Below are 23,495 nucleotides of genomic sequence, written 5' to 3'. Positions count from 1 at the left end.
CATTTCCGACACGAGTTAAGCATGCATAAATCAAACGTAATTTCCTTTTTATGCACTTTTCTCGCTACGTGTACAGTGCCTTCAGAAAGTATGCGCACCCCTCAACTTTTTCCACATTTTGTTGGGTAACAAAGAGGGATTCAAAGGGATTTAATTGTCAACGAACTACAAAAAAACACTAATATCTCTTGATTAGAGTATTCAACCCCCTGAGTCAATATATGTTAAAATCACCTTTGGCAGCAATTACAGCTGTAAGTTTTTCTGGGTAAGTCTTTAAGAGCTTTGCACACCTGGATTGTACAATATTTGCACATTATTCCAATGTTTTTTTTTTTATCTCTGTCAAGTTGGTAATTGATCATTACCAGACAGCCATTTTCAAGTCTTGCCATAGATTTTCAAGACGATTTAAGTCAAAACTGTAATTAGGCCACTCAGGAACATTAAAATCCAGTGTATATTTGACCTTGGGTTTTAGATTATTTTCCTGCTGAAAGATGAATTTGTCTCCCAGTGTCTGTTGGAAAGTAGACTGAACCAGTTTTTCTTCTGGAATTTTGCCTGTGCTTAGCTCTATTCCTTTTCTTTTTATCCTAAAAAAAACCTCACTAGTCCTTGCCGATGACAAGCATACCCATAAAGTGATGCAGCTACCACCACGCTTAAAAATATGAAGAGTGGTACTCAGTGATGTGTTGTGTTGGATTTACCTCAAACATAGCGCTTTGGATTCAGGACATAAAGTTCATTTCTTGCAAATGTTTTTTTGTTGTTGCAGTTTTACCATAGTGCCTTATTGCAAACAGGATGCATGTTTTGGAATATTTTTATTCTGTACAGGCTTCCTTCTTTTCTCTCATTTAGGTTGGTATTGTGGAGTAACTACAATGTTGTTGATCCATCCTCAGTTTTCTCCTATCACTGTCTGTAGCTGTTTAAAGTCATCATTGGCCTCATGTTGAATTCCCCAAGCGGTTTCCTTCCTCTCCGGCAACTGAGTTAGGAAGGAAACCTGTATCTTTGTAGTGACCTGGTGTATTGCTATATCATCCAAAGTGTAATTAATGACTTCACCATGCTCAAAGGGATATTCAATGTCTGTTGTTTTTTTTTTACCCATCTACCAATATGTGCCCTTCTTTGCGAGGCATTGGAAAACCTCCCTGGTCTTTGTGGTTGAATCTGTGTTTGGAATTCACTGCTGGACTGAGGGTCTTTACAGATAATTGTATGTGTGGAGTACAGAGATGAGGTAGTCATTCAAAAATAATGTTAAACACTATTATCCCACACAGAGTGAGTCCATGCAACTTATTATGGGACTTGTTAATCAAATTATTACTACTGAACTTATTTAGGCTTGCCATAACAAATGGGGTTGCGTGCTATTCACTTGCTATTCGTTTTGGGTGGAGATTGAAGAAATGAAGGTGTGACGGAGGTGTGTCTACAAATACGTCGTATTCTGACCTTAATTCTTAATTCCCTAATAATTCCATCAACTTTACGTGCCAGGAAACCATGGATATGTCTGCACGGGACAGATTTCTTCACCCCGCTCCAGCTGCTTTTCATACCACACCCGCCCAAATAGTTTAGGGTAAATTACCAGAGATTCTCACCTGGCTCATTATATTAAGCTATCGGTATTACTGGACTATATCAACCAATATGCTAGGCGAAGTTTGAAGAGAGCAGAGTTGGAAACTTGCACTTTCTCTTGAGATATTTTTATAACCTACCTTTAAGGAGTGGGATGATTTTCAGACGGAGACAAATAACGATGATCAATATTTATTTCTAGGCAATGTAGTAAACTATAGCCTAATCATATTTAGGATGTACATTTCCTTGTAAAGATAACTGCCAGTGATTCTCCGCCCATGCATAGGCAACATACTCTATTTCAATGAGACCACAAATACTGTATACTAGGCGCACTTGATCTCACACGCCCCAACCAGGAGAGGAAAGCTACTGAAGTTGAAGCAGCGAATTCGGAATGTGAATAATGCGACAAAGTTGTGCTTTTAATACAATAGGTAGGCCTAGGCTAACGCATACAAAGCAGAAAGACTACCTTTTTCAAATAATCTGGGGGACAGCAAAGCATCCCAAAGTCATCTGTCAACCACCCGCTCCCACCTGCAGCATGAAAAATGAAGAACGCTCCGCAATGATATGTCATGACCCACATCCCTCTAAACTGAAGCATTTCAACAGATCATCTTTCGCAAGGTAAACTATATGAAATGCTTTGTGATTATGCAGAATTTAAATTGTATAGCGTTTTAATTGCAGGGATGGGCAGTCTCGAAGGTCTTATTATTAAAGGCTCCCCGAGTCCCTCTGTTTCCTATTTCTATCATGTTAAATATTAGCCACTATCAGTATCGTCAGTAGGCCTAATAACAACACATATTCAACTGCCAATTTACTGCTAGTTCCCTTCAGTTGGTATAGCCTAGATTATCATTCAATTTAATTCCATTGATTCGTTTACCTTCCTTTGCTTGCTCTGTAAACGCAGTCACGGCCATGTGGTTGCGGATAGGGCTGTCGCAGTACTGGCAGTCATGCGTCATGAAGGCAGTCAAATTCCACGTTACCGTTTAGTCACGGTAATTAGGCTTCTCCAAGCTCTGATGCTGCTGTCAGTAGCCTACCAAACTTGCTAACTGCCTGGTACTCAGCACTCTATTGTCTCTCTAATCACTCTGACATCAATGCAAATGTAATCGAAAATCTAATCAAACACTTAATGAGAGCCCATGAGCTCATGTTGCGCAACATTTCAATAGGCTATGGAATTGTGGAGAAAAGAGGGTGATGGCCTCTATTAAAAAGAGGATCCCATCAGCTTTCTATAGGCTAGGCCTACTATATTTATTTCTCAACTTTCCTAATATTAAGCACATTGCTTGTCTTTACAACAGGAGTATAGCCTACCTGGCTGGCATGTAAATGAACCACGGTAAAATACGTCCTCCATTCACTATTTAAGTGCATAGATGACATGTATTTTTTCCCCAGCCCCTGTTTCGAGACAGGTGCATGATAATGGTCAATTCTAAATCAAAACAAATTTCATACATATATTAAATAGAATACGTAAAGACAAGATTAAATCAAGAATAGTCTGATGGGTGACAACATTAGCCTATCACTTGTGAGTTATATATAATCACTTGTGAATGATGCCAAGCATAAGAAACAATGCCTTTTTTTATGACTTTTCTAATCATAGTCACACACCTCATGTAGCCTAGCCCATAGGCCTATATGTTTTAATAAGGTTAGTATCACAACTAAAGTGGCTAAATAACTTCCTAAAATTAAGCACATGAATCCGCTTTACAAGGGTTGTGGAGCCTAACTGGCATATAAAAGCAGCTCTTGAGTTTCAAGTTTGGGGAAGATCATTTTTACCATAACAATGCACCTTTATAATAAAAACATTACATGCATAATTGCATTTGCGGTCACTTTGATAATGGTGTTTTCCGCTGATAGAACATTTGCGCTTATAGCCTACTACCATGTGTACATTGCTGCGCTTATAATGTGAAGAAATAGCCTAATAGTTTATCCTACATTTTAAGCGAAACGTTTTGATCTGTTGCGTCAGGCTCATTGCGCAAAAAAGTTTTTTTTATGCTAGTGGTTGTATTAATTTGGGATCTATCGCATCCCACAACTGTCCCAGACTGTTTGGAATATTTATTTATTGCACAGAATAGAATAGGTTGACCTTTGTACTATGGGGGATAGTAGACTGACATAGGCTAGTGCTTTTGCTGTTTGTTAAGCCTACTCATATTGTTGGCTGACGAAAAGTACTTCCAATATCTTCAATATGCACCTTGGAATTGGATAAGGATGCGCACAGTTGCGTACCAGATGTGTCTGTCTTTACTTGTATCCTGTGTAAAAGACCTGATCACGTGATGGAGCACGCAGCACACAGGGAGAAGTGAGCAACGGCCACTGGCCGCAAAAGGCATGGATTTTTTTTAGGGTGCATTACGGCCACAAAAAAGTGAATGTTGCCGTGAAATTATCAAGTGCTTGTGAAATTGTGAATGAGTGACTGATGTAGTGTGTACAGCCTGTGAAAAAAACTAAGCGGAGCTCATGCCTTTCAAGTGACTTTTTTCAAATCATCATTAGAGTCACATCATGCAGCCTTACAATATATTAAAAATCAAAACATACAGCTCAACGTTTGTAGAATAACTATAGTTACATTAATAACTCTAAATTAAGCATATAGGAATACCTATTTCTTTGTTAACTGCTCAACATAGAATAACCGCATGTGCACACTCCCTCAAATTCTTTTGGAGAAAATATCCTTTCTATTTTATTCAGCTTACATGCTGACTATAGCTCGGGTCGTGTGCGCGAGCGTTGCAAAATCGCGCACATCAACGAGCATCTGCGTAGTCAGGCGCTAAAATAGAACTTGGTTCATCTCCTCATTTGTTTTTAGGAGCATATACCCACATGGGTGATTGAAAGATGAACTGAGGTCCACAGTCCAGTTGGTAGTGGTAATGCACCTTAAAGTTAGTTGCCAACCTCCATATAAAGTCCAAAGAAGAAGAAGAAGCTGAAGGAGGAGAGATTACTAGAAAACAAACTTGCTTCCACCCACTCTGCATGGGTGGAAGCAAGGAGATGCTAAATGTGTTTATGTTAATTAACGGTGAATTACAGTGAGACCGACAGTTATTTGCTTGACAATCACCAGCTGACGATATTTCGTGACCGCCAAAGCCCTAGTTGCGGATGATCATAAGTAACAGTTGATAATATAAAAAAAGACATGTAGGCTAATTCAATCGTTATGGAGCAGAGCGCAGACCAAGCCATAACAGTTTGAACCCGACACATGGCGCAATACTTGGCTGTGTCACACAGTTCAATGGTTAGTGCAGGAAATAGATTAGGGAATAGCCTACTATTGTACTATTGTACACTATTCTCCCTATTATAATTCTATATACACTGATCTTCCAACATTACCATGGGTTAAAGAACTGAACATGGTAATTTTCAGAATGAATCAAACCAATGTTTTCTTTCGTGCGTAAAGGCTCTCCAACCGTTTTTTCATGATTCATAAATACTTTCCTAACCCTACATAATCTACAAGGTTTTATTATCTACCAAAGGGATCTGAAACAAAGTCGAATATGCATATATTTATATGGCTTTCTTTCATGAATCCCTAATATTCTGAACCTTTTCTCTTGATATATTCTATCAAGAGAAAAGGTTGATAGAATATAAGATACATGTACTGAAAACCCTAACCCTAATGTACTAACCCTAACCCTAACCCTACTGAATGAAAACTTCACAAGAAAATTTGTTGGCCACCAAGTTGTAGGGTTTTCAGCAGTTGAATTACATTAATTAAATTTATTCAGCGTGCGCAAGGGAACCACACCTGCAAAGCCCGTTACGCACCTTCATAAGGGAAGTCTGAATACCAACTACTGAGAAGTGCATAGGAAAGGCGTGAGTAAAAAAAAAGGCGTCATTTCCTAAATGGGAATAGGGCCAGTAGTGTGTAGCATGCTATTGCTATAAAGTACCTGGCGAAACCCACGCCACGGCTGGTCCCCATGGCGTCGCGGAGGATGCGTGTGGAGATGACTTGGCCAAAGGACTTGAGCATGCTCTCCAGCTCCTGCTCATCCATGGACACAGGCAGGTTGGAGATGTACAGGTTGGTGGGGTCCTGCTCCTGTTGCTGCATAAGAGAAACACACAGAAATCAGACTCGTGTAATCACAAACAAAGAGGGTTTACGTTCACTGTTTATAATCCAGTTGACATTTTTGTGATGTAATGGTTATGAAAGATATAAGATATAACAAGTTCATACAGTATGCATTGCCAATGGTTTTCTGACTGAATGTGGGTTGTGAGTGCTTTTCACCTCTTAAAAACACATACAACTGCTGGAAAATGTATGCGTTATAATGGAGGAAAAGTATGTGGAAATGTGGAATGACTGAAAAACAGCCCAAAGCAGAAGAATGAATAAAAGGAAGAGGAATGCGAGACAATTCTGATTCCAGGGCTCAAAAGTGAAACCTTGTGTGACTGTGTAGAAACAGGCAGGAAACCAGGCGTGAAGTTAAGAGTTCGCACAGCAACAGGAGCTTGGCAACCAGGCAAGTAGGGGCTGGGCCAAACAGAGGGAGGAGGGGGGCGGAAGAGGGAGCTTCAACAAACATAGGGGAGAGGAGAAAGGGAAGGAGCACTCAGGAGGAAGGAAAGACAAAGGGGGAGGAGTGGATGATGGGGAAGAGAAGTGTGTTTGTTCATAGGAGTTGTGCTTCCATCACGGGTTGAACTCCCTCCCATGGGAGTCCTCCCTTTTTTCTCCATCTCATTCACTAGTCTCTCTCTCTCCTGATACAGTCTATCCCACAGTCTCTTTCTCTATCACAAATCGTTTTGATGCAACGTTTGAGAGACCACAAGGGAAGAACAACAAGTTACCAGGTCCATGCCCCAGGCAGGGAGTAATAGAAAGGATATGGGCTTATTTTTAGATATAGTGTTCAAAGCTAGCATTTCAGTCAAGTCAAGTCTAAATTCCAGTTTCACGCACACATCGTCATCACCAGTCAAAAACACCACCCACACCAGTGACACCTAACTATATGACTACACTACATCGCACTGTTCACTCCATCTCCCTCCAAATATACAGGTTCAAGCAACAGACCTGTAATTCCACACTTATCTCTGTTGAACCATAAGCAACGAGTCAGCTTGATACCAAGTCAGACAGGAGAGTGGTAGGACACAGGGAGCTGCCTACTGGAGCTTCAATTTGCGTCCCAAATGGCACCCTATTCCCTATATAGTGCACTACTTTTGACCAGGGCCCTGGCACTATATAGGGAATAGGGTGCTATTTGGGACAAACACTAAGTTTGCACAGGGGGTTGAGCAGGAGTTGAGCTAGGTGACGATGTCACTCTGTTGATCTGACAATAAGGAATTCCTGGGTGGATTTATGGCACTGAACCGTGTCAAGCCATACGGGAAAAAAATACATTTTAAATACAGTACCAGTCAAAAGTTTGGACACACCTACTCTTTCAAGGGATTTCCTATATATGTACTATTTTCTACATTGTAAAATAATAGTGAAGACATCAAAACTATGAAAGAACACATATGGAATCATGTAGTAGCCAAAAGTGTTAAACAAATCAAAATAGTTTTGATAAATAAAAAAAAATAAAAAATCACCTTTATTTAACTAGGCAAGTCAGTTAAGAACAAATTCTTATTTACAATGACGGCCTACCAAAAGGAAAAAGGCAAAAGAAATCGGCCTACCAAAAGGCAAAAGGCAAAAGAGATCCAGACCAAAAGACAGATTTCGACCGGTCTAATGTCCATTGCTTGAATTTCTTGCCCAAGCAAGTCTCTTCTTATTATTGGCGTCCTTTAGTAGTTGTTGTTGCAGCAATTCGACCATGAAAGCTTGATTCACGCTGTCTCCTCTGAACAGCTGATGTTGAGATGTGTCTGTTACTTGAACTCTGTGAAGCATTTATTTGGGCTGCAATTTCTGAGGCTGGTAACTAATGAACTTATCCTCTGCAGCAGAGGTAACTCTGGGTCTTCCTTTCCTGTGGCGGTCCTCATGAGAGCCAGTTTCATCATAGCGCTTGATGGTTTTTGCGACTGCACTTGAAGAAACTTTCAAAGTTCTTGAAATGTTCAATATTGACTGGCCTTCATGTCTTAAAGTAATGATGGACTGTCGTTTCTCTTTGCTTATTTGAGCTGTTCTTGCCATAATATGGAATTGGTCATTTACCAAATAGGGCTGTCTTCTGTATACCACCCCTACCTTGTCACAACACAACTGATTGGCTCAGACGCATTAAGGAAAGAAAACAAGGAACACCTGTTAATTGAAATGCATTCCAGATGACTACCTCATGAAGCTGGTTGAGAGAATGCCAAGCGAGTGCAAAGCTGTCATCAAGGCAAAGGTTGGCTACTTTGAAGAAACTCAAGAGCAGCTAACCGATCGCTGCAGCTGTACATAGTCCATCTGTAAATAGCCCATCCAATCTACCTACCTCATCCCCATACTGCTTTTATTTACTTTTCTGCTCTTTTGCACACCAGTATCTCTGCTTGCATATCATCAACTGCTCATTTATCACTCCAGTGTTAATCTGCTAAATTGTAATTACTTCGCTACTATGGCCTATTTATTGTCTACCTCCTCACACCATTTGCACACACTGTATATAGACTTTCTTTTTTTCTATTGTGTTATTGACTGTATGCTTGTTTATTCCATGTGTAACTCCGTGTTGTTGTTTGTGTCGCACTGCTTTGCTTTATCTTGGCCAGGTCGCGGTTGTAAATGAGAACTTCTCAACTAGCTTACCTGGTTAAATAAAGGTCAAATAATTTTTGTTTTAATTATGTATCCTTTAATATAGAACACATGGATAATTCAATAAATCTAATTTTCAATAAATCTGTTTTTACACATAGGCTTGCTAAAGTGGCAAAATTCAGAATTTTGACAGTCCGTACACATTTTAAGGCATTACATGCTTTTGAGGAAAGATGTAAATGTATGTACATGTATTTTAAAAACTTTTTACGTGACGTTAAACATATTGGAATGTAATTTTTTTCCCCTTCGTCTGGGAATACACAGCAGCCTGAAACATGTCTCATTGCCACTCTGATTAGCCTGGCCTCCCACGTGATTTAGCTCCTTAACCAGGATTCAACGTGTCAAGAGGGAAAGGCCAATTTCTGGGATTTAAACCACATGGGTGGTTAAGGAGATACTTCCTTGTTATGCAACTTAGTGGCACTGTGAGCAGTCGTATAGATATGACTGATTGAGGCAACCTTCTGTGATAAAGGATCAGAACTGAACAAGGCTTCGTTTGACCCTTTGTTTATAACTCAATTTGTCCATCTAATCCTGTTCTGCATGCGGGGCCAACATTTCTTAAAAGGATCCTCTGACGCAGATACTCAAATGATGTTGGGACCACACCCAACCACAAATTAAATTGAATCTCTTCATTGCTCTCTCTCTATTTCTCCCCCTTTCCCCCTCATGCTCTCTCTTTCGCTCTCTCCCCTGGTAACACACAACCCTTGAATATCTCAGTAATGTATTGGCACTACCCAGAGATAGTCAGAGATATATCATAAGATATTTTGTTCTAATTTAAAAAAAAAGTAAGGCCATAACTACAACAACATTTTCAGCAACGGTTACAGAAGCGTTTAACCTGCTATGACTGTGATGTGTTTTTTTTTATCAACCTTGGTTGAATGCACTGACTGTAAGTTGCTAAGGACAAGAGTGCCAGCTAAATGACCAAAATGTAAAATGTAAAAATAAGAACACTGGGTAATATGTCACTGGGTAATTACAGTAATATGCTGTAATTGTAATTGGTACTGTACGTTAGATTACACTAACTGACTTGATACTGGTATTTAGATTACGGTAACATTTTTGGAACTGCAAAAAGGATTAGAGTATCTGTACTGTAAAATAAATTACAGTAACTTACTGGCAAATTACTACCAGTAAGTTACTGTACATTTTACAATAAATGTTTTACAGTGCATGTCCTGGTCAAGCCAGTCTGCCGAGCTGTTGTTCTTGTGTGTGTGCGCGAGTGTGTCTATGTACCAGGCAGGTGGTGCGTGAGGCTGACGGAAGTAAAGAGCAGTCTATTTCTATCCCTTTCCATTGTTTCCCTGTCCGTAGCCAGCCAGCCTATAGCCATAGACACTCCTCTGTAGAGACGACTGACTGGCTGGGAGTTATGATAACGCTCAGCATGGCCCACACTTTTAAAGAACCAACACAATGGAAACATGACAACATGACCCACATTCAGTGGAAGGAGAAGGAAATAACCTAACCTAATGCCATAGTATTTGATTTCAGTTTCTGATTTAAAAAAACACAGTTTTAAATCAGGAATGCACAAATCCTGTTGTCGCCAGTGCCAGAGAGTTATACCTGGATAACCTGATGACCTAAGCCCAGATCAGAAGGCCAGGCCATGATGCAGAAAAGCTCACCATAGCTCACAGGTACAAATAGTCTTTTAACAGGGCACTCTCCTCTGTTTTGTCCACTACCAACTCCTCAGTTATACTGTTTGGGTAAGTTAGGCCCTTGTGTTCTAATACAGTGAGTATTTGGATACAATATCTGGGTAGCAGGAGTGATTTGGTGGACCCTGATGTTCAGTTGCAATGGCTGTCTTAATTCTGAAGTGAGTGAATTCATTCCATCTGTAGTAGTGAGGTGACTTGGGCCCTGTTGTTTGGGTGTGGACTGAGAGCAGGGCTGGAGCAGAGTGAATGAAGCCCTATAGCGAATGCCCCGTGCCCAGACACTAACCCATGCAGGCACAGGGCAGCTCATTGTCCCCGGCCCATTGACGGCGGGTGCGGTGGCACACTCCCCAGGGCCCTCTCAATGGGGGGCCTGAGAGGCACAGAGGGATCAGCTTAATGGGCCCACAACAGCCTCTTTGACTGCAGACACCCACACAAAGAGCTCATAACAAGGCCCACAGCAGGGGCCGCTTAGCAGGACACACATACAGCCAGCCAGACAGAGGAGGAGGGAGAGAAAGGGATGGGTGGGTGGGGCAGGTAAAGGAGGAAGAGAGAGGAGTAGGGAGAGAGGGATAGATGGGCGGGGTAGTGAAGAGGTTGAGGAAAAGGAGGTTGACATACTAAAAGAAGGAAGGGGAGAGAGAAGGAGGGAGAGGGATAGGTGAGAGAGAGGGAGGGAGGGGAGAGGAAGGGTATGGGAGATGAAAAGGGGCAGAGTGAGATGGGAGAATAGAGGTGAAGAGGAGAGAAGAGGAAGAGAGGGAAGAGGAGGAGAGACGACCAGTCCCATGTCATCTGACTGACTGCCGGTCTAATCCTGTGACCTCTTCACCCTCCCTCTCTGCCTGCCAGTCAACTGCCAGCTAACGAAGGTGAACACACCTCTCCATAGCCTATGGCAGTTTGTCTTGAGACAGTGCCAAGAGGGCACTTACTGCCAATCAGGCCATAACAACATACAGTAAAAGAGCTCACATTTGATACCACTGAGAATGTGGGAGGGAGTGTGTTTGCACGTACACTGCGTTATAGGAATGTCTATGCTTTTTGTGGTTCAATATAGACACCAACTTGGCAGGACTAGCTGTCAATTCACCATCAAATCAAAGGAGATCCATCATCCAATCTGAGAGAAATTCTTTGAAAGTCGAGTTTCTGGGAACATTTTGGCAATAAAATAAAGAAAGTGAGGCAGGAAGGAGTCTAGCAGAATTGTAAAGAGTCCCATTCAAGTAGATGTGATTGAACTCATAATACAAAATAATATAATAATAGATCATGTGTTACTGTGAATATGAAGAGTGTGTGGAGTTGATTTAAAGGAGTGTCTTACCTTGGCCATCTGAGCCTGGACCCCACTGGACTTCAGGGCGCTCACCGCTTTCTGGGCCGCTGCCGGACTGTCGAAGTCCACGAAGCCATAGCCTACACAACACATATACACACACGTTTCCTTACAGTCATGAATGTGTACATCGTTTTCATGATTGATGAGTGAATTTGGCATTCAAAACGGTTGTTAGATAAATTACAGGTGTGTGAAGTCTAAAGACATTCCGTGAAATTACAAGAGCTTAGTGCATGCCACAAAAGCCCACCAGTCCCAGTACGACATATTTATGGCCTTCTACGGCTGTTGTTTTTTGTCCTACTGACTGTGTGCTTCCACAGCATGTTTAACCAATGCCACTCTGTGGATGTGGCTTCATGAACTTCATGAATACAGTGTAGCAATAGACCTGTAACCAGACTAACACTAAAAAATGATTTCATATAGCCTAATACAGTCTAATATTGTACAATGCAGCTGTGATCAAGTTTTGAAGTCCATAAGTCCATGATCTTGTTTAAGGAGACAACACAACACTATGATCTTTCCAGGTTAAATGTCAGTGGCATCTGTGTCATGAACCAAACAACTTGTTGAACTCTGAACTCTCACCTTTGCACTTGTTGGTGGTTTTGTCCAGGATTGCCTTCGTGGACACAATCTTCCCATATCTTCAAAACCAAAACACAAAAACATGACATCAGACCATGTGCGGAGGAGGTGACTATCGGACATTTCCTGGAAGCTCTCTTACATTTAGACACAAACACTTCCTTCGGCTGAGTAATTACACACGCACGCACGCACGCACACACACACACGCGCACACACACACACACACACCCATGCACACACCCATTCCCAAGGCTGTGGTTAAGGTGTAAACCTGAACCATACACGCTCTTCGACTCAATTGTGCTTGTTTAGTGTGATCTCTACTGGTGCAGAAACACACTTGTCTGTTCTCTCACCCCTCCTCCTCTTTGTCTGTGGGGTTGAGAGGTGGAGTGGTGATGGAGGGGGTGTACAGTAACTGTGTTCCCTGGTGTTGTTTTCAGCTGGCAGGAGAAAGAGCCCCAGGGCCAAAAACAATTTGTTCTGGGCTTGTCTTTATCCCTGCCTGTTCGCTCTGATTCCTCAAAATACACACACACAGGTGCTTTTAGCAAAGCAGTTGCTTTCAAGTGTATTGGGTTGCACAAAAACAGTCAGTGGGAAGCCAGAAGTTAAGTACAATTCCATTTCAATTTACTGTGGAGCTGGGCAGGACGGTTGGTCCTTTTTTTTTTAACCTTTATTACACTGCCTAACAAGCAAAGTATGACATGTGTTCTACCCTCTTCTGTCTTTGAGTCTCTAGTGACTCTTGTCAAGGAGTGACAGGGGGAATTCGAGACAGAATATCTAAAGGATCATATTATTAATTAAACAGACCCACTTCCTTTCTGCTTACCTCATGTCAAAATAAATGACCCCCAGAAGTTCTACATTTTTTTGTTCACATATGGCGCATGTGCAGGACTTTTATTTTGAGTAGTTAACCAGCCTTATCAGACTTGCGTGTGTTCATGGTGTTCATGGTTCTCACATGTGAGGTGAAAAGGGAAGTGGACACTGGCGCTACCTCGCTCTGCTATGAGCAATAAGGTGCATGAATTGAGGAGCAAACTGAAGTGAAGAGGAAATTCAGAAACTCTTGGAGGGTAGTGGAAGCTGATAAATGGGGTTCTTTAGCCTATTGTTAAAAAATAAAAACTAGCCCATGCTTTATCTGGTTTTAAAATTGCAGACAGCAAAATGAAAAAGGCTTTTATATATTTCAAAATGCCCACATCCTTAACAGCTTCTACCCCGAAGCCATAAGACTGCTGAACAATTCATCAAATGACCACTCGGACTCTTTGTTTTTACACTGCTGCTACTCTCTGTTTATTATCTATGCATAGTCACTTTACCCCTACCTACATGTACAAATTACCTCAACTAACCTGTACCCCTGCACATTGACTTGGTACCGGTAGCCTCATTATTGTTATTTTATGATGTAACTTTTTGTTCTTTTTTTTTTACCTTAGTTTATTTAGTAAATATTTTCTTAACACTATTTTCTTAAAACTGCATTGTTGGTTAAGGGTTTGTAAGTAAGCATTTCACGGTAAGGTCTACACCTCGTGTTCGGAGAATGTGACAAATAAAATTTGATTTGATTTGTTCAGGAACCAATCAGAATGGAAATACAAGTCAAAACATGATTTAATTGGTAAATGACTTGCAAAAAATGTGACCAATAGCCAACCTGTATGTCATTTTAAAATGTATAAAAGCTTCGGTCATTTTTCATTTGTAAAATCCAGACGAAGATTAACAAGTTGGTTTTACCTTTAACAATATAGAAAAACATTTATCAACTTCCACTGTTCTCCAAGAGTTGCTAAATTTCCTCTTCAATTTCACAAGTGAGGTGAAATGACACAAAGACTTTGCCACGGACACGAAACAAAGATACAAATGTAGCAACTTTGCTACCAAACCCATAGGAACAACTAGAATTTGACCATTCAATGTATTATCTGGGTGAGTATTTTTCTAAGTGCACTGGGGCTACTAAATATTAACAAGCATAGCCTTACGCAACTTACATTTGAGCAATTTAGAGGCCTGAATGCATGGTTCTCCTTAGCTCAGTAGGTAGCATATGGGGCTTGTAATGCCAGGATAGTGGGTTCGATTCCCAGGACCACCTATATGTAAAAATGCATGCATGCATGCATGACTGTAAGTCACTTTGGATGAAAGTGTCTGCAAAATGGAATATATATATAATTACACACCATCTGTCCTGTATCTGATAGTATAGATTCTTACAACTGTTAAATAGGCTATAACAAAACCTTTGTTTCTGGTGGTGCTCTTGTGCCAGGAAGGGTCCCCGAAATGGACAGAAATATTGTCCATAAAGGGGCACACTTTCCCAAATCAATGAGCAAAAGTATATTGGTCGTTGCCCCACACTCATGAGCAAAAGTATATTGTTGTCTAAAATGAATAATTTGTGTGGTTTCATGAGAAAATTAACATGATATATATGTACCATGCAGCCAACATTTGATGTTTAGTAAACAGTTTAAATTAGAACATAAATGTCTACTGGAACAAAATAATATAAACAAAGCTCACATAATAACATATAAAACAGTGTTGAGCAATCTAGTCTAGAATAGGACAGTTAAAGTACTGCTTAGTACAGCTTAGTAGAGTTGTAGTATGCGGAGTAACTTTCAAGCACAATGGTATACACGGTATAAGAAATAAAATGAATGTCAGAAGTGGGATTGGAACCCACGCCTCCAGGGGAGACTGCGACCTGAACGCAGTGCCTTAGACTGCTCGGCCATCCTGACTTCTGCTAGGGAGAGAGAGAGGCCATGCCCGCCACTGTCTCTGTGTAATGCAGTCAACAAGGGGGGCTGGTGTTCTATTGGCTGACCCTGACAGAGCACCGGGGCTGAGTGTACACTGTAACCTGATCTCTCTCTCTCTCTCTCGCTTCTCTCTTCTCACTCTCCCCTGCTCCACTAAAGCCTGGCTGTTAGCATTAACATCCCCACATGGAGTAAGATTGTTAGCCCTAAGCACTGACACAGAGGCAGATTTGCTTTCATTCCTCTGTTGGTTAAGGTAAGGATTAGGAGTTGGGGTAATCTGATCGTAGATCTGTGAATAGGGAGCCATTTTTACCTTTAGCCATATGTCCACCACCATACAAAAACACTCAATACCGACTTCTTGGTGAACAGACAGCTGTAGGATCTTAATTTGAGCCAGTTTGTTACAGCAATCCTGCAGCAGCAATGGACATTTTTGTAGGGGTTGATATATTTTTCGTAAGGAAAAATCAAGTACACTACAAGTTTTAAATGTCCTGCATCGCAGGAAGGTTAACCTGCAACAGGGTGATTAAATTAAGATCCTACATCTGTAGGCTCTCCGCCATATGAGTGTGGATAAGCCAGTGGAAGACTGTTCAAGGTGTGCAATATGCTATTATTTCCAGATCCTATTTCCATAGGGGGGCACTCAATTGGCCCAGCGTCTTCTGGGTTAGGGGAGAATTTGGCCGGGGTAGGCCGTCATTGTAAAATAAGACTTGCCTAGTTAAATAAAGGTTAAATAAATATTATATATATTTATCTTTTTAAACCCTACTGTATACTGTACGGGACAGGCAGCATGGCTCAGCTGTTGATAGGAAAGCTATATGTTGATCAAACAGATAGTAAATGATGCACACCCACACATAGCCAATACTGCAAGTAAAGAAAATCATATTACTATTAATTATATTGCATGGTTAAAGGCTCTGATTTTTGGGGGATACATTAATACACATAAAGCCAGATTTCCATTCCTCCTTTGATATCCTCATATTACACGAATGGACTTGGAGTGCCTCATCCCATACACTGCTGCAATAACCACGTATCAAACTGTAAAACAAACATAACTGGCATTTGAATTAGAGCATTACAAGAGTGTTACATAAAGAGACTGTGTGTGTGAGAGAGAGAGAGAGAAATGGCTTGTGTTGTTGTTGACAAAGTCAGGCATTCTGTCGAACAGTTGAAAGGTTGTGAGGTGGTAACTCTCTGACCTTCCTCCTACCTCTACTTCATCAACAGTTGTTGTAAAGGGTGTGAGTAGTTGGTAGGGAGGGGACGATAGGGGGGAAGAAAGTCTTAGCCGTCAACTCTGACCCACTTACAAGCCTGTGGCATTCTTTTCCCAGCATGCCATGGTATTCTTTTCCAAGTCAATTAAGTTTCCCCTCACTGGTTGGCCTTCTTCTCAGTCAATCCCCCCCCCACCCCCCCCACCCCACCCCCAACATCCCCTTCCCCAACCCATATTACACAAATTCACCCATCCCTCTCCAACTTGATGTCAATCTCCAGTCTTTTCCCTGTTAAGTCCCTGGTTCTGTTTTAAATAGCCGTAAAAAAGTCTTCATCATTTCTAGGTCACTCATCCAAACAATGAGATCAGGATGCATCCAAACTGGTCCCTACTAACAGAGGATGTGTCTGCGTCCAAATGATCTCTTCTTTCCAAAGTGTGCACTTGTATACTTCCCTTCAATAATTTGAAAGGAAATATGGTGGAAACTCTCACTAGCCCATGCCTCCACCAATACAACGCTTTTAAGATTAAATATAAATAATTGGGATGCACCCAGTGTGTGTCCACATTGTTGTTTCTGTGTCCCAGTCTCCCGTGCCTGACCCCCTACCTCCTGTAAACCCCAGTCCATTAGCCCCCACTACTTCCTCAGAAGGTATGGGGTAATAGTAGAATGGAGTGGTTTGCTGGTGCCTGGGCTGGATGTTATGGTGTGTGTGTGCCCATTATGCATGCCCTTGATGCTTCTGGCCATGGTTCCTAATGTATCCATCTTTCCTGATTGTTCATTCAACACTACAACACATTCATCTCCAGGCTTGCTGAATGGTAACAATCTTTTAAAAAAACGATCATTTTTTTTACCCCTTTTTCTCCCCAATTGGTAGTTACAGTCTTGTCTCATCGCTGCAACTCCCGTACAGACTCGGGAGAGGAGAAGATTGAGAGCCGTGCGTCCTCCAAAACACAACCCAACCAAGCCGCACTGCTTCTTGTCACAATACCCACTTAACCCGGAAGCCAGCAGCACCAATGCGTCGGAGGAAACACCATGCACCTGGCGACCGTGTCAGCGTGCACTGCACCTGGCCCGCCACAGGAGTCGCTAGTGTGCTATTTTTTCCCAGTCTCTGTTTTTTCCTAGCCCTTCTGGTTTTGACCCTTGCCTGTTCTGATGCCGAATCCGCCTGCCTGACCACTCTGCCTGATCTGACCTCGAGCCTGCCTATCCCCTTGTACTGTTTGGACTCGGAACTGATCACTGAACCCCTGCCTGTCCTGACCTCAAGCCTGCCTATCGTCTGGTACTGTTTGGACTCTGACCTGGTTTATGAACTCTCGCCTGTCCCCGACCTGCCTTTTGCCTACCCCTTTTGGTGTAATAAATATCGGAGCTCAACCATCTGCCTCCTGTGTCTGCATTTGGGTCTCGCCTTGTGCCCTTATAGCACTATATAGGGCAGGCCTGGCATTACGTGATTTTAGGGGCAAGGCCATTTGGCCTTCAAGAGGTGCCCAATCTGCCAAGGCCACCTGCTAGGGCACCAAGGCCATTAACCAAAACAGCCAATTAAATTGATTTGAAAAAATGAAAAACACTAGCTATTATGTTAAGAAAAACACAAGTCTATGTAAATGTGGATAAATAATTAGCCTACATGTCAAAGTCTATGATTGGCTACAATCTGTCTTATCCAGACCAATGCTGACGGGAGGGAGGCACCAGAAAATGTAGCCAAACTTTAATGCGACTTTTAATTACACACACATACATATATGTGACTAGTTTCAGGAAACTAGGCGTATGTCGCAAGTCACAACTTCACAGGAGAGGCATTTTTTTATTTAAAAAAAAAGCGTTTGTTTGGCAGAAATGCCTTTTGGAACATTTGAACTTTCATGTGCCTTAATAAGAAACTTGTACGCCAACTGTAAATACCAATAAAGTTGTTAAATTACAAGCCTAGTTGGTTTAGCCACAAAAAAAGACAGGAACCTTCCTGCTAGCCATGATTGGCTGAGATAATGAATAGATTGGACATGCCGAGAGATGAGCTTCGGATTGGTCTGCCGTGTAGCATCTTCTGTCTATAAAATGAGCTGCTCGTTATGTGTAGATAATCCTTTCTACTGCATTTTTTCCCCGGGCAACGGTGGCATCTGTGACGAGAGGGAGAAAGATCGGATTCTTATGGCATTGCACACGGTCAGTATGAACCAGAGTGACTTGACACAACAGGCCAAGGCAAGCTGTACAAACAAAATGGAAACGACACAGGACGTCTTATTTAATGAAAGGGGTTGCAATAGGCCGTGAAGCGTTCATCCATGTATACGGATAAGAGTCTAGCTAGAGTTTCAGATATAATACTTTACTAATTTTAGCAGAAAGTTGTTTTCATTACAAGCTAAAGCTAGCTAACATTGAACCAATTTTGGTTAACTTTAGCTAGCTATGACAATCGGTTTGTATTGCTAGAACTCTATGGATTAGGATTATGGTTAATCTTTAGTTATATAGCTCAACAAAGACTCCACTTCGCTTGATTATACATGACCCATCAAGTTAGCCAGGTGCGTCTGACTGTGATTACGGCTATCTACTGTATAAAAATGTTAAAATATTTGTATCTGGAATTTGTCTTTCAGCATCAGTAGAACACACCTGACTCTCCTCCACCAGTCATACATGGAGAATGGTCTAATGCCTCCCATCAAAAAGAGAGCTGGCCCAAGCAAGCACAGGTTGCACCTGAAGCATGAGGACTTGCAGCGAGTTGTGAACTTCATCAAAACTACGCAGAGAATATTGCAATAGTATTACCAGGACGCCACGAAGGACACAAAAACTTTGGTGGAAAGCTGCTGCCATCTCATGTGACAAAAGCAGCAATGTGGAATCTCTACAAGGAATCGATGACACCACTTGGTATGTAAAGCATAAACAACACGTTTTGATTATTTAATTGACCTCCAACATGATTGGCACTACTTTTATTGATCTCACATTATTTATTTATTTTTCGAAGGTACGTGTAGTGCTGTCTTCCTTCAGGAATCTGTGGAGAAAATTGCTGCTCCACATCTCAAGCGCAAATGGTAATTTATCTTAATGTTCTTTTGTTGTTGTTTGCAGATGCACTATCCTTCTGACCCTATGCAGCCAGGTCCCATCTAGTTTTTAACTCATTGCAGGTGTGGCTTGTTTGGTGTCTGCTGTGAAGGAATACCACAACAAATCAACTGCTTGATTGATGAAGGCATGTCATCCAGCAAAGGCAGCAGCACAGTCAACTACATGCACCATTTCTTCACCAACTACGGAGTTGGGGAAACATGTGGGGACCTGAATTGTGATAACTGCAGTGACCAGAACAAGATTGTGCTGCTCCACCACAGTCTGGACCTTCACTTCCTGATCACAGGCCACATCAAGTTTGCCCCCGACTGGTGCTTCGGCCTCATCAAACAGCGCTTCAGAAAGACCAGAGTGAACACTTTGTCTGAGATCGCTGGTGTTGTGAAGGACAACACTGTGACAGGGGTCAACATCCCACAGCTGGTTGGACTGGAGGATGGTACGGTGCTGGTGGAAAGCTATGGCTGGCAACAACACCTGACTCCGTACTTCAGGCCGCTGACACAGTTCAAGCAGTACCAGCACTTCAGGTGAATATAATTTTCATTGCATTGGATGAGGTTATTCTTCTTATCTACACTTGGGAGGATAATTGATGTTGTGCAGGGTTGTAATGTCTTCTACATTTTTTGTGTTATTTCCTGTTTTACAGCTTCAATTCTCTGGAGCCTGGTATTGTTGTCGCCAAGTAGCCTTCGGACTCAGTTGGGACCAGGTTTCAGCTGCTGCGCAACGCTGACATCCTTCCTCCCATAGATGGTCTGCCTGTACAAGCACCACCTGGACTGGACAAAGCTAGACAAACTTACGGCATACTGCCATGTGCGTATTGCTGCACGTATAAAGTGAAGAAATAGCCTAATACTTTATCAACATTTTAAGCTAAACGTTCTGATCTGTTACATCAGTCTCATTGCTTTTAAACATTTTTATTTTATGTACAGTGGATGTATTAATTTGGGATCTATTGTCCCAGTGTCTGTTTGGAATATTTATTCCTCGGACAGAATGACAAGCTGACCAATAGAATAGGTCAACATTTGTACTATGGGGGATAGTAGATTGACTAAAGCTAGCTCCCTTTGCTGTTTGTTACTCGTCTTGTTGGCTGACGAAAGGTAAACGTGGACAGTTATTCTAACATCTTCAAAATGCGCCTTGGAATTCGATAAGAAGGACGCACGCCATTGCATCCCCGATGGGTCTGTTTTCACTAGTAGCCTACTTCAGGGCTGCGATACCCGTGAGAATGACCCAATTACGTAACGGGCATTGGCTAATAAGAATTGAGGTATCTGAGAGAGCCATGTGAGTGAGAGAGAATTTTAATTATTATAATCAGCCGAAGGGCACAACGGACACTTTGGCCGCAAGGCATGGATTTTTTTAGGGGGCATTACGGCCAGGGGGTAGTGACGGTCAAGGTAGTACATTCTGCTGGGAAATTAAAGGCCTGATATAGCAAATATGATGTCATTTGGGACACATCCTAGGTATTTTGATGGCCAAGATGATCATAGAGTCCTCCTCTAACCTCTCTCCCACTCCACAGGAGCTTAAGTATATGTTTGAGTGAGAGAGAGAGAATTATAAGTGTGTGTTGTTTGTAGGCGTTGACTTGTTGGGTGTGTGGGTTTTGATTTTCCTCTTCCCTCCCTCCCTCCCTCCAACCTCTATTTATTTTCTTCTCTGTTTCTATCTGTGTTTAATCCCCTGTTTTTTTTCTTCACACACATTTCAAATGGACAGATACATACTTGCTAAAAACTGATTCAAATTCTTCATTTGGACTGGGGTGAATACAGTTGTTTCCCGGGGGCAGGGTTGGGGAGAAACTGATTACATGTAATCAATGAAGTAATCTGATTACAAAAAAACGAACTAATCAGTTACGTTACCAGCAAATATATTGTAATCAGATTTGGTACTTTTGAAAAAACTATATAATTACTTCTTGAATTACTTTTAAATTCAGAAAGGATGTACATTGACACCTTTCTGTTTTCTCAATGACATTCAACAAATCATTGAAAAAAGGCACAAGTTTAAGTTTGTTCCACTTGAGTGAGTCTGACCACAAGTCAGAGACTACTACAATTACACAAAAATGCATTTGATGGATCCTTTTTGTCTTCTTTTAATGCCGCTTAAGGGGAAAGTAATCCAAAAGTAACTGTAATCAGATTACGTTACTGAGTTTGGGTAATCCAAAAGTTACGTTACTGATTACAATTTCATAGGTAACTAGTAACTGATTACATTTAGAAAGTAACCTAGGTATCAATTCTATGAAACACCCACTTGATTACATTCGACGTTCATAGTGTATACATGTAAATGACGTGATTATAAAGAATAGCTTGTTATGAAGTTAACATCCATGCCCTTCCAACTCTGCCCAAGGCTGAACAGCACCACCCAAACTGTAGCACTGCTGCTGACACTAGCCTTTTACTTTCAGCACTTATATTGTGAGTCTGTAATGTGCTTTGTGCCTGAAACAATTGACGGCCTTGGTCAGTGCATGCGTCAGGGGCAACTTTCGCCAAATGTGACATGGCAGCCCTGAGAGTAAGCAATATCCAGCCACAATCCTTGTCGCAACACGTGTAGGTTGTATTGCCAACCATAATGCAGCAAAGTCAACAAGTTCTGAGCTGAGGGTAGGCTTACTGCATATGGTAATAACTGTAGCCACTTTGTGGCAAAGCAGCACCTGTTGAAAAGCTCCAGGTAGAAGTCACCCGTGGACACAGATCTAGGATCAGCTTCCTGCTCCCATCCTAACCCTAACCACCAGGATGAAAATACAAAAATTATCTTAGATAATGTGTCTAAGGGGCTATTTCACCATACTCCTAACCTAAATCTGTGTTTGTGTGTGTGTATATCAGGGGGTTAGGTACAGCAGAAGACACTTTTTCCATTTTGTAAGGATTAATAAAGTACTCTTCTTCTACATCAGCGTCTAGGGCAGGGGTGTCAAACTAATTATACGGAGGGCCTGGTGCCTGCTGGTTTTTGGTTTTTCCTTTCAATTAAGACCTAGACAACCAGGTGAGAGGAGTTCCTTACTAATAAGTGACCATAATTCATCTATCACGTGCAAGGAAGGCGTGAAACCCCGCAGACACTCAGCTCTCTGTGGAATGGGTCTGACAAATGTGGTCTAGGGGAAACTTCACCCTACCCGTGTAAACGAAGGCAGACAATGAGGAGGAGAAGAAGACTTACGGCTGGCATAGCTTGACCAGGTCCTGGTCTGTGGTCCCGGGGTGAAGACCGCGGATGTACAGGTTAGTTTTACTCAGTTGTTCCCCTCCCCCGCCACTGTTGTTGCTGTTGGTGTTGGGACTGGGGGGTGCCATCTGGTGGCCGGAGGACACATAGGCCTGCTGGAAACAGAGAGACAATTACATAGGACACATATGCATGCTGAGAACACGGAGAGAGAGAGAGATGGAGAGAGAGAGAGGGAGACGGTTATATAGGACACATATGTATGCTGAAAACATAAGAGAGAGCAAGAGGGAGAGAGAGACAGTTACAAGTCAGGGGTATTCAAATCCGAGCCTGGAGGTCAGACGTACTACTGGTTTTCTGTTCTACCTGATAATTGCACTCACCTGGTGTCCCAGGTCTAAATCATTCCTTAATTAGAGGGGAAGAATGAAAATCACCAATGGAACTGGCTTTGAGGTCCTGATTTGAATATGCTTGTTATATATCATATATCTATTTCATGAAGGCACTAACGCTCCTCAGGTCTTCTGCTGGACCACAAAGATGATAAACGATTTAAAGTTCTGATTTTGGAATTGGAGAATGTAATAAAAGGTTTGGAGCGGGAGTTGGTAGATTCCTCTCTTTCTAGGTGGTTAGGAATATGTGTGGGTGTGTATTCAGTTCAGGTACCTTTTTATTTCATTTTAGGTTACTTTTACCCCTTTTCCTCCCCAATTTCATGGTATCCAATTGGTAGTTACAGTCTTGTCTCATCGCTGCAACTCCCGTACTGACTCGGGAGAGGCGAACATCGAGAACCGTGCGTCCTCCGAAACACAACCCAACCAAGCCGCACTGCTTCTTGTCACAACACCCACTAAACCCGGAAGCCAGCAGCACCAAAGGTTGGAGGAAACACAGTGCACCTGGCGACCGTGTCAGCGTGCACTGCGT

At 41.9% G+C, this 23,495-nt stretch overlaps 1 protein-coding gene and 1 non-coding gene across 4 annotated transcripts in view; both read right to left on the bottom strand.

Moving 5' to 3' along the window:
- Positions 1 to 23,495, bottom strand: part of LOC115207922 (RNA-binding motif, single-stranded-interacting protein 2) — a 60,067-nt gene that overhangs the window by 10,008 nt on the left and 26,564 nt on the right. For 2 of the 3 annotated variants that reach the window (XM_029775516.1, XM_029775518.1), the window contains exons 2-5: positions 22,551 to 22,711; positions 12,113 to 12,171; positions 11,504 to 11,595; positions 5,607 to 5,764 (exon numbers count right to left, since the gene is read on the bottom strand). In XM_029775516.1, coding sequence (XP_029631376.1) covers positions 5,607 to 5,764; positions 11,504 to 11,595; positions 12,113 to 12,171; positions 22,551 to 22,711 — 470 coding nt within the window. The remainder of the gene's footprint in view (positions 1 to 5,606; positions 5,765 to 11,503; positions 11,596 to 12,112; positions 12,172 to 22,550; positions 22,712 to 23,495) is intronic. The other variant, XM_029775517.1, reaches the window with a different exon arrangement.
- On the bottom strand, positions 14,819 to 14,901 carry trnal-cag (transfer RNA leucine (anticodon CAG)). Its single transcript has one exon. It is a non-coding gene; the product is annotated as a tRNA-Leu (tRNA).

This window comes from Salmo trutta, chromosome 14 (genome assembly GCF_901001165.1).
Source record: "Salmo trutta chromosome 14, fSalTru1.1, whole genome shotgun sequence".
Taxonomy (NCBI): domain Eukaryota; kingdom Metazoa; phylum Chordata; class Actinopteri; order Salmoniformes; family Salmonidae; genus Salmo; species Salmo trutta.
The sequence above is the reverse complement of the archived record's forward strand: the minus strand, read 5'-3'. Positions and strand labels throughout refer to the sequence as shown.